The sequence below is a fragment of the Gracilinanus agilis genome, chromosome 6 (genome assembly GCF_016433145.1).
Source record: "Gracilinanus agilis isolate LMUSP501 chromosome 6, AgileGrace, whole genome shotgun sequence".
NCBI lineage: Eukaryota > Metazoa > Chordata > Mammalia > Didelphimorphia > Didelphidae > Gracilinanus > Gracilinanus agilis.
In genome coordinates this window covers 7,853,203-7,866,965 of record NC_058135.1, presented here as the reverse complement: position 1 = coordinate 7,866,965, position 13,763 = coordinate 7,853,203, and the positions used below count along the sequence as shown (strand labels likewise).

The 13,763-nt window shown below is 39.3% G+C and overlaps 1 protein-coding gene across 1 annotated transcript in view; it reads left to right on the top strand.

Annotated features, from left to right (window-relative positions):
- Positions 1–13,763, top strand: part of KIAA1109 (KIAA1109 ortholog) — a 209,985-nt gene that overhangs the window by 122,561 nt on the left and 73,661 nt on the right. Inside the window, exons 51-59 of the mRNA XM_044681108.1 lie at positions 2,201–2,298; positions 2,528–2,713; positions 3,897–4,065; positions 5,612–5,823; positions 6,223–6,421; positions 7,240–7,299; positions 11,766–11,992; positions 12,382–12,582; positions 12,780–12,910. Of these exons, the coding sequence (XP_044537043.1) occupies positions 2,201–2,298; positions 2,528–2,713; positions 3,897–4,065; positions 5,612–5,823; positions 6,223–6,421; positions 7,240–7,299; positions 11,766–11,992; positions 12,382–12,582; positions 12,780–12,910 (1,483 nt within the window). The remainder of the gene's footprint in view (positions 1–2,200; positions 2,299–2,527; positions 2,714–3,896; positions 4,066–5,611; positions 5,824–6,222; positions 6,422–7,239; positions 7,300–11,765; positions 11,993–12,381; positions 12,583–12,779; positions 12,911–13,763) is intronic.

Here is a 13,763-nt window from a genome sequence, read left to right as displayed (position 1 = left end):
CCTGTATTTATTCTTTGTTGTCAAATAAGAAGACTCACCTAACATCAGTTGTTACTATAGTATTGAACATTATTATAGCCATTGAACCATGGCATCAGGGAAATAAATCATACCTGGAAAAATCAGTTAACTGATCTCCGTCATATTAGGCACATTCTAGGAACAAGAGTTTTGGTGATGATTTCTCCCACCTTTAACCTCAAACCTTAGCTATGGGGCTGCATGTTAAACTGTCTACCCTCTTCCCCCCACCACCAGTGTTACAGATTACTGTTCTTCCTCCCTTCCCAACTAGCTCTAAAGCCTCTCTAGCAGCATTTGGTATTAAATATCCTGTCTAATGACTTAGTGGGACCTATAAATTCAATGTTAAGGTGTGATAAGATACCACTCATAGACCAGAGCCTTCCAGGATTTAGGGTAATCTCACCAGATCGTTTGTGGGGCAAATGCTTTAATAATTAATATTCAATATGTGCTCCAAATCGTGTGTAGAGCATACACTTGCAGTGGGGTGGAATCATTTTAATGGAATAGAGAAGTGCCTACTGAGAGGCTGTCTGTTCTGTAGAGGAAACTTTGTGATATTCCAAATTGCCTTAATTCTGTGAGACATAAGTCTTCTCAGTTTTGTTGACAATGACTCAGGGAGTTGGGAAGGCATGCCCATTTGGAATCCTACTTGGGTTGTAGAATTTCCATATTGAGTGAAAAAGTATACCTTTGTTGGTAGGCCTAAAGTTTTCTCCAAAGGCTTGGCTAAAATCCCTTCTAAATAGTAGCCCCAAATTTTACTCTGACCAACTCACTGCATCATTGACAGCAAAAACATGATCTATTTTATGGAAATTGGTCAAAATGTTTCAAGCTTATGAATTTATATTGTTTAAAATAAGATTTAACTACACATTTTCAAATGCAGACTAGTATAATAAAAACAAGCATGAGTGTCATCTTGACTGTTCCCCTGTTTCTCTCTGATTTCCTATCTCCAATTGACTTCATCATTCTGATTACCCTCATTTAAAAAAAAAAAAACTCTTTCCTTTTATCTTAGAAACAATACTTGGTATTGATTCTAAGGCAGAAGAGCTTTAAGGGCTAGGCAATGTGGCCAAGTGACTTGCCCAGGGTCACACAGCTGGGAAGCATCTGCAGTCAGATTTGAACCAAGGGCATCCCACCTGTAGGTCTGACACTCAATCCACTGAGCCACCTAGCTATACTGATTCCTCTCATTTTTTTAGCTTTCTGTGTTTTGTGTATGCTCACCATTATTTATATATGTGTATGCCTCCCCTTTTTTATCTACTTTTCATGTTCTAAAACTGTGGTGCACTTTATTTTAATATTCAAAAATTGTGGGTTCTTGCCCTTAGTTTCCAGATCAAGAAAATGGAATTATTTATATTTCTCTTTCTCAAAACCAGTCAAAACGTTATATTTATACATCAGCTACCATTGCTTCTTTGTTCACATCAGTACCACTGATCCCTGCCATCCAACATCCCTGCCTCAGGTGGAAGGCATGACCATTCACAGATAGTCATGTTGGGAGAGTTTTCTTCTTGGGGTGGAAGAAATGAACATTCATACAGGCTGATCAATTGTTATAACCCCCTGTAAGTTCATAGGATGACTTAAGATATCAAACCCTATCTTGTGGTGTTCAACATCAGATTGTTTGTTTCCTGACTGCTGAACATACCAAGGCCATAAATGGCAAAGAGATACAAAAAACTACTTATGTTTCATTTTTTTTCCCATTCAAAACTGGTTTTTCTTGCTCTACCTGCTAAGAATTTCTTTTCATTTTTCTGCCTTTTTTCTTTCTGTATTCATCTGCCATTTATATTGGCATTGATAGAGGTTAGAATTCTTTCTATGAAAAATGATTTTTTTATGTAGGAGTATTTAATTTGGACTTTCTTTTTAACCTAATTCTTAATTACTTTAATGATATATTTCCTTTATTTAAAAAAATTAATCAACACATGAAAAATTATTCCTGTTTTATGTTTTCCTTGAGGATTTAGGAATGTTCTCGAAGTTAGAGAAAGCTTCCATTTACATATTACAGAGTGAAAGCTAATTTGTCTAAGGAAAGGGAAGAAAATGAGCATGTCAAATGGGAATTTGAGTTGAATAGTTGAAAAGAAAAAAGCCCCAAGTCCTCAATTAATTATTTGATCTCTTTTAGGTGGGGAGCAGCCTATTCCTCTCTGGAATGAGCATGATGGCACAGCAGATGGAGATAAGCCCAAAATTCTTCTCTATTCCTTGAATCTGCAGTTTAAGGTAATAGAAGAAATATCTGAAGTTTACTATTTCCCAGTTAAAAAAATAACTACTCATATTTGCTAAGATTCAGAAGGGCATGCTCAGGTAATTCTTTTGGGCTTCTTAGATATGTCTTAGGCTGGCTTCAAAGTGGGATTCTTTTCTCTGATGTAAACTGAGAGACTGCTTTTTTAGTGGGTGCCATATAGAAATAAAATCTGACTTCAGCTTTTTCATATTTTCTTAGGGCATTCAAGTAACAGCCACAACTCCATCCATGAGAGCTGTGAGGTTTGAGACTGGACTGATTGAATTGGAGCTCTCTAACCGACTTCAGACGAAAGCTTTGCCAGGAGGCAGCAGTTATCTGAAGCTGTTTGGTAAATGCCAAGTTGATTTAAATCTGGCATTAGGACAAATTGTCAAACACCAGGTGAGTTAAGATTGGTGTTGAAGCTTAAAGACTGCTCTCTTGGACCCTCAGGTCTCCTCCTTCCCCAATCCCTTTACCCAGTCCTGGTATGGCCTGGTTTCTAGTCCCCTCAGCATCCTGGATGCTCTCTCCTTAAAATGCAGCCATTAGAAATGAACACAGTGACTCACAGCTGGTTTGACCAGTCTGTAGAACTGGGGCTCCCTTAGTGCAAACTGAGATGAATCTATATGACCTCTGACCTGACCTCTAGCCTGAGCTGTTGGCTTCAGTGTGTCCCTAATTCATCCTTTACACTATTCCCAGTGTAAGCTTCCTAATGCTCCATTCTAATAGTATCACTGCTCTGTACCCACCTCAAAAAAAAACCACAGTTGGTCCACTACTTGCCACCTTCCCTTTTCAGCTTGATTTCTTTCTTCCTTTTCACATACATCCATGTATGTGACATTTCAGCCAGACTAGATGCTCTGGATCTTGCTGTGCCCATGACGAGTATTCCCGGCTTCCCCCCTCTCCAGAGAACACCCTCCTGGTTAACATATCTGGCCACTCTGTTTGCTTTTCTCCCCAGTGGACTGTGTGTTTGCTCCGGGAGGCTGCTGCTTTCCAATCCTTTGTCCCACCTAGCTGCCTTTTAAAAAGCAGAGCATAAAACAAATGTGCAGAGCTTTTTGGTTTTAATGAGGACATTATTGAATGATTTTCTGTTTATATCTTTCACTGATGATAATCAGTGAGACAGAGCTGGGTTTGGAGTTAGGAAGACCTGAGTGCAATCCAGCCCCAGACACTCCCTAGCTATATGACTCTGAGCAAGTCATTTCATCTTCTTTGTTTTGATTTCTTCATTTGGAAGATGGGGATAATAATTGCATCTATTTCCCCATATTGCTGTGAGGATCAAAGGAGATAACAATTGTAGAGTATTTAACACAGTACCTGGCACATAGCAAGAACTACATAAATGTTTGCGATTATTATGGAGATTCATTTTATTCATCTCTGTATTTTGCATATTTTCAAAAGAGCTTTGGCAAGTATGAATTTTTGGAAGATTATTTAGTTTCAATTCAGTACTCAGTTTATAATATATCCTAGTGGATAATACCATAATGTTGTTTAAGATAACAGAACAATTGTCTTCTGACTTGAATTTGTTTTCTCTTAAAATTCATATTAGGTTTATGAAGAAGCTGGTTCTGACTTTCACCAGGTTGCCTATTTTAAAACTAGAATTGGACTAAGGAATGCCCTCCGAGAAGAAATCAGTGGTTCTTCAGATAGGGAAGCTGTGCTAATTACTTTGAATAGACCAATTGTTTACGCTCAACCTGTGGCCTTTGACAGAGGTACTGTGAATTTCTTTACTATTCTAGTTGAATTTTTTTATTTTCAAAATTCTATCAGTGCTAAGTAAGATAGCCATTGGCCTCTCGCATAGTAGGCACAGTCTGAAATGTAAGTACGCCCAGGAATATTGTCTTTTCTTTTTTTTAAAGCCTCACCTTCTGTCTTAGAATTGGTATGAAATATCAGTTCCAAGGCAGAAGAGTGGTAAGGGCTAGGCAATGGGGGTTAACGGTGACTTGTCCAGGGTCACACAGTTGGGAAGTATCTGGGGTCAGGTTTGAACCAAAGACCTCCCAATTCCAGGGTGGCTCGAACCACTGAGCAACCTAACTGTCCCTCTAATAATATATATTCTCTTATATGTTGCCTTTACTATTTTTTGCTCCAAATTTGTAAGAGAAACATTGCTTTCTATTGAAGGGGAAAAGAGTTCTTGTCAGTAGTAATTAGTTTGGGTTAAAGTTTTTAAATCTTGTGAGAACTTTAGTGTTGAGGGAAAATGTGAATGAAAGCAGTCCATTTGTGTGTTGATTGCAGGGAAAGCAAAGTCAGAATAGCCAAGTAAAACAAAGTGGGTGACTCCTAGAGTTGTGGCAGAGAAGCAGAGACCCTTAACTACCAGCATCCTGCTGAGCTTGGGGGTTTTACAAACATTCATAAATTAGCATATCCTGTTGAATAAGGGTAGTTTTGCAACTGTATGCACTAGCAGGTCACCCTTCCTCCCTCTAAGTAAGACAGCTTTGAAGATTTAGAATTGTATCCTGTGGCTCCCGCCCAGACACATCCTTAATTCCTCTGCCTAACTGTTAAGATATGGATGCCAGACCCCAGCCCTGTAGACGCCAAACCCTAGCCTTCGAAACATATATATATTCCCTCCTTTGAATGCACCACTCTGGACTCTCTTTGCTGAGTTCCCCCAGCGCGCACTGGCAATAACGCTTTCTCCTGCCCGATTGCATTGCCTCCTGTGTTCCTCCGGTGGCCACCCATTTTGAACCTTAACACTAGTTTCTTTTGAAACTTTGCATCATGCTTACTAAAATTTAGTAATATTGGCACCAATTTCTATCATGGGGATATAGCTCAGGAAGTGTGATGGAATGAGGGGGAAATGAGTCCTGTTTTGGACACACGGAATTCGAGATGCCAATGGGACACTTAGTTTGATGTGTCTAATGAGCAATTGGTGATAGGGCCAGGAAATTAGGAGGGAAGTTAGAGCTAGGTAACTACTACTTCTAGATAACTGAATCCAGAGGGGTTGATGAGACCAAACAAAGAGAAGGCAGCCTTGGGGCAGAGCCTTGGGGGATGCGGATGGTTAATGAGCATAACCCATTGAGTGTTTACCCTGTTTAGGCTCTGTGCTGAGTGCTGGGGAATACAAGAGATAATGGAAACACCCCTCCCTGCCTAGAGCTTACATTCCAATGGAATGTTCTTGGAAGCTCTTGGAAGGTACTGATCTCACTGACCAAAACTAGTAGACTAATTGCTCTCCAGTATTTCTAATGCGTTTTCTTCCTTCCCTTTCAACAGCTGTCCTGTTTTGGCTCAATTACAAGGCTGCCTATGATAACTGGAACGAACAGAGAATGGCACTGCATAAGGATATTCACATGGCCACAAAGGAGGTGGTGGATATGTTACCGGGCATTCAGCAGACGTCTGCCCAGGCTTTTGGGACCCTTTTCCTCCAGCTTACTGTTAATGATCTGGGGATTTGTCTGCCTATCACAAACACTGCCCAGGTACATAAAGGCGAGCCCCAGACCCCAGAGTTCAGTGTAATTGTATTATTGGTTCCCCAGTTTATACAGCTAGGTCAGTACCACCCACTAATACAAAGGCACAGCTCTGATGGAAAATCAAGGTTTGAGTGAAACTTTGCCTTTGATCCTTTTGATTTTGTGGAGTAGCTCCTTGAAGTTTGGTAAAATTATATGTGATAATGAATTTATTTCAAGGGACTTAATTTCAAAACCTAGCAACTTCTCAAGTTAGAGCTACTTTGCAGTTAAAATTTCAAATTAAAGTTTACTTCTTTCAGTTTTATCAGGAATAGAAATAAAAATGATACTCCTTTCTCGCCATCGGGGCCAAACTTAAAAGTTGCCTTTCTTGTCTTTTGCATTTTCCTTATTTTGCAGTCGAATCACACTGGTGACCTTGATACTGGCTCTGCTTTGGTATTAACCATTGAAAGTACTCTCATCACTGCCTGCTCTTCTGAGTCCCTCGTTAGTAAAGGTCACTTCAAAAATTTCTGCATCCGCTTCGCTGATGGCTTTGAGACAACTTGGGATGACTGGAAACCAGAAATTCGTGGGGATCTTGTCATGAATGCTTGTAAGTGCCTTACTTTTCATGATCTTAAAAGAAAGAAAATGAATCCCTCACATAGAAACTGGGTACTTATGCAGATACAGAGCACATGTTAACATTCTCTTTTGACCATATTGGGTGGGGAGAATTTTTAAAAGCTATTAAAATGCAGATTAAGCCATGAAAAATTGTAAGAGAGAGAGCCATGTATTCCAATCTAAGGACTGTATTCATCCTTCTTCCTGGATTATCATACAACTGTTGAAAAAAATAATGAATGTGATGAATTAGCAATCAGAAGTTCCAGCAGGGAGCAGACATATTGATTCTATGAATCTGATGCAATATTTCTTTCTATTTTTGGTGTGAACCCAAACCATCCCAATTTGCAATTAAAGTGTGTATTGTTTTAAGCATGATTTGGAGGGGTTTTTCCATTTCCACAATATTTTTCAGGATGAGGAATGAATGGAAATTGAATTCTTTAAATCAGAATTTCCTAAGAGTTGAAGGAGGAGACCATAGTAGTCATCTAAACATCTTCATTTTTACACTTGAGAAAATGAAATCCAGAAAGGAGAAGGGACTGGTATGAGATCACAAGGCACCAACTTCTTGGGACTGTTGTAAACAGCAAATGAGATCAGACTCGTAAAGCACTTTGCAGACTTGTAACACCAAATAAGTGTTAGTTATCATCAGCATCAGTATAATTCTTAGTACATTGGTTTATTTTAGACAAGAGACTTTCTAGTGAGAGTCTAAGCAAAATCCTTACCCACAAAGGTTATCTTGGAGTCATAAAGGCTTCTGTAATAGGTTTTTGTTTTTCTTATTCTCAGGTGTAGTACCAGATGGTACTTATGAGGTCTGCTCAAGAACTACTGGGCAGGCCGCAGCTGGTAAGATTATATAATTTTTTTGTTAAACTTTGTGGAATTTTGTCTTTTATCTCATCTTCATGCTTCTTTAGCTAAAATCATATTATTGATGATTTTTTTGAACCTAACTATTCTTTTTGATAATGGGAATATCTTTCTAGATTTTGATTCCTTCAGCAAAAACTTAATGAGAAGGTAGTCAAGTACTGTGTCAAGTGCTAAAGGTAAAAAAAAATGAATAAGACATTTCCTGTTCTCAGAAAACTTACAGTCAAATAAGAGAGCTAGGATACAAAGAGATCACTCTAATACAAAGTAGTTTGTGATAAATACTAACTATAAAGTTCAGAAGGAGTTTAGAGGAGGGAAGATCATGGAAGAGATGGCATTTGAGCCATGTTCCAAAGAGTAATAAGATTATTTTATGGAAAGAGATGGGCATGGAGAAGAGAGAGTAGAAGAAAGACTTCCAAGTAGAGAGAAATGTCAGGAGATGGACATAAGAATGCGCAAAGCATGTTCAGAGATTGGGAGGTAATCTGGACATTCACACACATAATACATACATGCGTGTGTATGTATGTAAATACATATGTACTTATTGTGTTCATTCATTTCTGACTCTCTGCGACCTCCTTTGGACTTTTCTTGGCAGAAATACCGGAGGAGGTTGCCATTTCCTTCTGCAGTTCATTTTACAGATGAGGAAACTGAAGCAAATAGGGTTAAATGACTTGCTCAGGGTCACATAACTAGTGTCTGAAGCCAGATTTCAACTTAGGAAGATGAAAATTCCTGGCTTCAAGCCTGATACTCTATCCACTGAACTACTTAGCTGACCCATATGTCCATATATACCCATTGATTTGCTCATTTTGCTGCTCAGTTGTCTTCATTTATAGTTGTGATTATTATGGATATGGTTGCTTTGGTTCTGCTTTCTTCCTCTCTCTTCTGCTTCATATATAACTCCTTTCACTTCTTTACATTCATCCTGTCTTATTATAATATTCCATTACATTCATATTACTATAATGTTGTGGTTGTCCTGGTGCTTCTGGATTTGGGCCAGATAGAGAGATGGCCCAAATCTACTCAGAAGGTAGAAGGAGCCAAGCTGAGTAAGGAGGTGTGTCCGTGACCAGCAGGTCTCCCAAGGATTTGTAGCTCAGCTGAGCGCCAGATCCCACCTACGGTGGCCAAGCCAAAGGGACGGCGTGGGGAGCTGTGATCTGAATCACGCAGCCTCTCTGGAGACTTGACTCGAGGGCGAGTTCATAGAAAGATGTTCAAGAGGAGGATAAGTATGGAGGTATATGGATGGCACGGTGGACGGCGATGGAGCTGAAAGGATTCCCTTTCTTAGACTGATCTTTAGGGGAAGAACAACCTCCACCTGGATGAGGTTTGAGAATTGGATTTTCAAGAACTCGGGGGAAGGGCTGAGGTGGAGGAAGAAGGTGTGGGGAATGCGTGCTAGACTCAGGATGGTAAGAGAAGGATCAGTCCATATTGAGAGGGTGTCCATTGGCTGGAGAGGTTCCTTTCCCCTCTGGCCCTGACCAGGTGGAGCGAGCTTCGATGTTATTCTTCTTGGTCTATCTCACGGCTCTATTCAAAGTTGAAGGATCGGTCATCCATGCAACAGGATACAGGTCACTTTGAGCAGGTTATCGGCCTCCCCACCCGCCACCCCGGGGTCCCCGTCTCACAAAGGAGAGCCAGATTGGATCAGCTCCTGCCCTTTTTAGAGTGTTGGCAGCCACTGTCTTTTGCCCTTGGCTCATGGCCTCTGGGTAGGATTCCAAATTCCATAACTGTTGGTTGTCACTCCTCGATCTTCATTTTGTTATCAGACTTTGCTATTACAATTACCATAATTTATTCAAACATCTGAGTTATTGGGCCCTCAGTTTACATTTTGTCATTACAAATCATGCTGCTAGAAACACTGGTGTCCAAAGAGGCCTTTATTCCTTTCAATAATGTTTATTAAATGGAAATCTTACAATGGAATCACTAGATCAAAGGTCTAAGCATTTTCATAACTCTTATTATCTAATTCTATGTTGCTTTCCAAAAATTCACAACTCCACCATAGTTTATTAGCATGACAATTTTTCCCCAAGATTGCTCACATTGACTTTTATAGTCTTTTCAACACCGTTGCCAGTTTGATGGACCTGCGGCAGTATAGCAGGATGTTTTTAATTTACAATTCTGTGACCACTAGCAGTGTTGAATATTTTTTCAAGTCACTGTTGATAGTTGACATTTTTTTCTTTCAAGAATTACCTGCAGATAGTATCATTTGACCCTGACAACACCTCTGTGAGCTAGGGACTTTTATTAGCCTCATTTCAGAGATGAGGAGCCCGAGGTTAAGTGACTTGCCCAGGATTACACTGTGAGGTTCTGTAGGTTGACATAGTTGAACTCAGGTCATCTTGTCTCTAAGCTGAGTACTCTATCTACTCTGCCTCCAAGCTGCTAGATAATTTAGAAGATGTAAGCCCTGTCAATTTTGACAGGTACCAAAAAACCTTTCCAAGATGTTTCACCTAAACAGGTCAACTCCCAGGTTCTCTTTGAGTATCATTAATGAGTTGGTCATTTGTGGGAAGCCAATAAGAGAAACAGTCTCAAATAGATAAAAATCTGAGTCTCCTCTTTTGACTCCTTTTCTGATCCACACCATTCCTTATTGAAAAGCTTTAAGTTCCTAGCAAACCAGCAGTTAAGAGGTTAATAATTTCTCTCCAAGACTAAAGACAGAAATTAAGCAAAAGGCTGCCTGGACTCTGAATCTGTTTCTAGAAACGTCAAGGTCAATAATGGACAAAATTTAGACAAAACCTCCTCCAGTGGGGGCTATTCGCCCCTGAGAAAGCATTCCCAGACTTGGCTTTTGATAATGGGCAAGCCAAAATTCAGCCTTGGCCTTGTTCTATTCTGAAGTCAAATGAGATTTTTTTTGTGTTTTGATATGACATAATTTGTAACTTCTGCATGTCTGCAAAGTTTTGGGGGGGGGGTGTCTTTTGTGTGAAATGAGTCTTGAAATATATATAATAAACTCCATGCTCCCGGAGACAGAGCTGGAAGCATGAGCTAAAAGATCTTCAATGCCTTACTTCTTATCAACTAAGCTGTCCTTATCAGAGATGATAAATAGATCTGGAGAGCCATTCATGTTCCACTGTTTGTTAAGCCATCCCCCTATCAACTTCATTTCTAATTCTTGGCTATCACAATAAGTACTACCATAAATATTTTGGTATATGGGAGGACTTTCTTCTTATTAAGGGCTTCCTTGGGGTAATCCAAGTAGTCGAATTTCTGGGTCAAAGGGTATGGACATTTTAGTCACTTTATTTGCATCATTTCACATTATTTTCCAAGATGGCTATACCGATTGACAGTTCTACCGACAGTGCACTAGTGTGTGCCTGTCTTCACCTAATCCACCCAACACTGACTGTTTCCGTTTTTTTGTCATCTTTGTTATTTTGCAGAGAAAACTCAGAGTTGTCTTAATTTGCAGTTCTTATAAACAATTTCAGATAATTCTTTGACATAGTTGTTATAATTTTGCACTTCTTTTGAGAAGTATTTGTTACTATCATTTGACCACTGATCTATTGAGAAATGACATTCAGGATTTTACTTAAATGATTGAAAAGAAAATTCATTTGTACAGGAGAGCTTGGAGAGAAGCAAGAGATTGGAGTCAGGGAATCTCCTGGAGAGTGGTACAGGTTCGGAGGTAATAATGATCTGAAGTAGGGGCATCTGGGTAGCTCAGTGGATTGAGAGTCAGGCCTAGAGACGGGAGGTCCTAGATTCAAACCTGGCCTCAGAAACTTCCCAGCTGTGTGACCCTGGGCAAGTCACTTGACCCCCATTGCCCACCCTTACCACTCTTCCACCTATGAGCCAATACAAAGAAGCTAAGGCCTCAATAAATAAATAAATAAACAAGCAAGCAAGCAAATAAATAAATGAGAGGGTGAATAAGACTACATTTTAAAAAAAATGACCTGAAGTAGGAGAATCTGACATGATGATCATAATATAATTGTATGGTTCTCATTCTAGTTGAGAGGCAGCATGCTGTAGTGTGCAGAGAGACAGCCTCAATTCTTGGGTCAAAATCCTGCCTCTGACATACACAGCTTTTGTGGCCCCTCCATGCCCTGGGCAACTATAAGACTAATTCTTTGCAGGAAATGTGTTAGCCTGTAGTTAGCAGCTGGAGTCAAAGATACAAAAGGGTTTAAGATAGACTGTTTTCATTTGAAGCTTTTAGAATCCATATTGTTATGTTTAATTTTTAAAGACAACACAAAATGTAATGCATAGTGTTGACGTGGTCAATAAACTCAACTGTGGTGCATATAATTATGTCTTTTTTTAGTTCATCCTGTTATTATTTATATTTGTGTTGATCTAATCTAAAAACTTCATCTCTCCTCCCTCTTGAACAGAAAGTAGTAGTGCTGGCACCTGGACACTCAATGTATTGTGGAAAATGTGTGGAATTGATGTCCACATGGATCCTAACATTGGGAAGAGGCTGAATGCTCTAGGAAACACCCTGACCACCCTGACGGGAGAGGAGGACGTAGATGACATTGCTGACCTCAGCTCAGTGAACATCGCCGATCTGTCAGATGAAGATGAAACAGATACAATGTCACCCACTGTGCATGCTGTAAGTCGCCTCAGCCAATGCTGGGATATCTCAGACACTGGCTTTACGTTGTGCCAAGGAGAGTGCTGGCTCCGTGTCCTTATCTGTAACACTTGATGCCATTAAGGTGGTAGTCTCCAGGGGTGTTTAATTCTTCTGCTCATTTTATTTGGTGTCTCTCCTTCCTGAGGCCTTTTGGTCTTTTGTGCCCCGATATTCAAGGGGAAAAACCAGAGTTACATGTAGGGTGTCCAATTATGAGGATTCATTAGCAAGATAAAAAAAATCATTTTTTGTTTTTGTTCTGACTTTTTTCTTAAAATGAGTTTTAGGATAATTACTGTTGTGCCATGAAATTGCTCCTGTTCTTAGGAAAGAAAGAAAAACTAATTGTGCTATTTATTATTTAGAGTTCAGATGGAAGTTCAATATGTGGAGATGTCAACAAGCTTACCTTTGGGCAGCGACTTGTAAATCACCTGCTGGGATTGACACCCCAAAATCAGCGTTCTTCTGTTCCTGCAGAATATCTGTTTGGATCAGAGATGTGTGCTGCCCCTCAGTACAACCAGACACATTTGAAAGCGTGCAGGGCTCACTCATGGGGAAATGTAGGTAGTAACTAAAGAGAGTCTGAGTGAATATGATGGGAAGTCAATCATGGATGAATCTCTAATCACCTGCCTCAGCAGATTCCCCTGATCTAGCATGCTCTTTTGATTTGAGGTGTTAATTTTGTGTTAGTCTAGATACACTCTTGCATCTGAGCATGGACAAGGCATTCAGAAATATGCATTTGATTTTGCAGGAAGTTGTAGATTATCGAAGGCAAGGAGTCTCTGCTACCCAACTTGGAGAACTGAGAGGAAGGAAAATCATGAAACGCATTGTGGATATTAGAGAATTGAATGAACAGGCCAAAGTCATTGATGATCTCAAGTATGTATGGGTGGTTGGAACAATTTTAGTTTATTCTTCTTCATTCTGGTAAGAGTAGAATTTTAGATTCTCTCACATTTTGGACATGCAATTAATTTGCATGTTGTTTTACAAATGGAGAAACCAGTGAAGACCACAAGAGGTTAAGAGATTTGCCCAAAATAACACTACTAGTAAATTCAGAATTTGGAAGTAGAACCCAGGTTTTTTGACACTTCTACTAAATCACTTAGTTGAAGACATTACCTCCCTTCCCCACCAATATATTTTTATTTATTTCATTAGATATTTCTCAAATTACCCATAAAAGTTTTAACTTTTTTTTTTTAATATTTTAAGTTCCAAATTCTCTCCCTCTCTCTTCCTCTCCCCCTCCTTGAGAAGGCAGGCAATTTGATATAGATTATGCATGTGAAGTCATATAAAACATTTGCATACTAGCCATATTACAAAATAAAACAGAACAAAAAAAAAAAAGAAAGAAAAAGAAACCTTAAAAAAAATATGTTTTGACCTACATCAGATTCTATTAGTTCTTTTTCTGGAGTTGGGTAGGATTTTTCATCATGATTCCTTTGGAATTTTCTTGGATCAACTTCTTGATCAGAGGCACTAAATCTTTCACACTGATCATTTCATAATCTTTATAATCTTATAATTATGTTTTGGTTCTGCTTACTTCACATTGCATCAGTTCATATACATCTTCCCAGATTTTTCTAAAACCACATCATCCTGATTTTTTTTTTTTAACCCTTACCTTCTGTCTTAGAATCAGTACCGTATATTGATTCCAAGGCAGAAGAATGGTAAGGGCTAGGCAGTGGAGGTTAAGTGACTTGCCCAGGGTCAC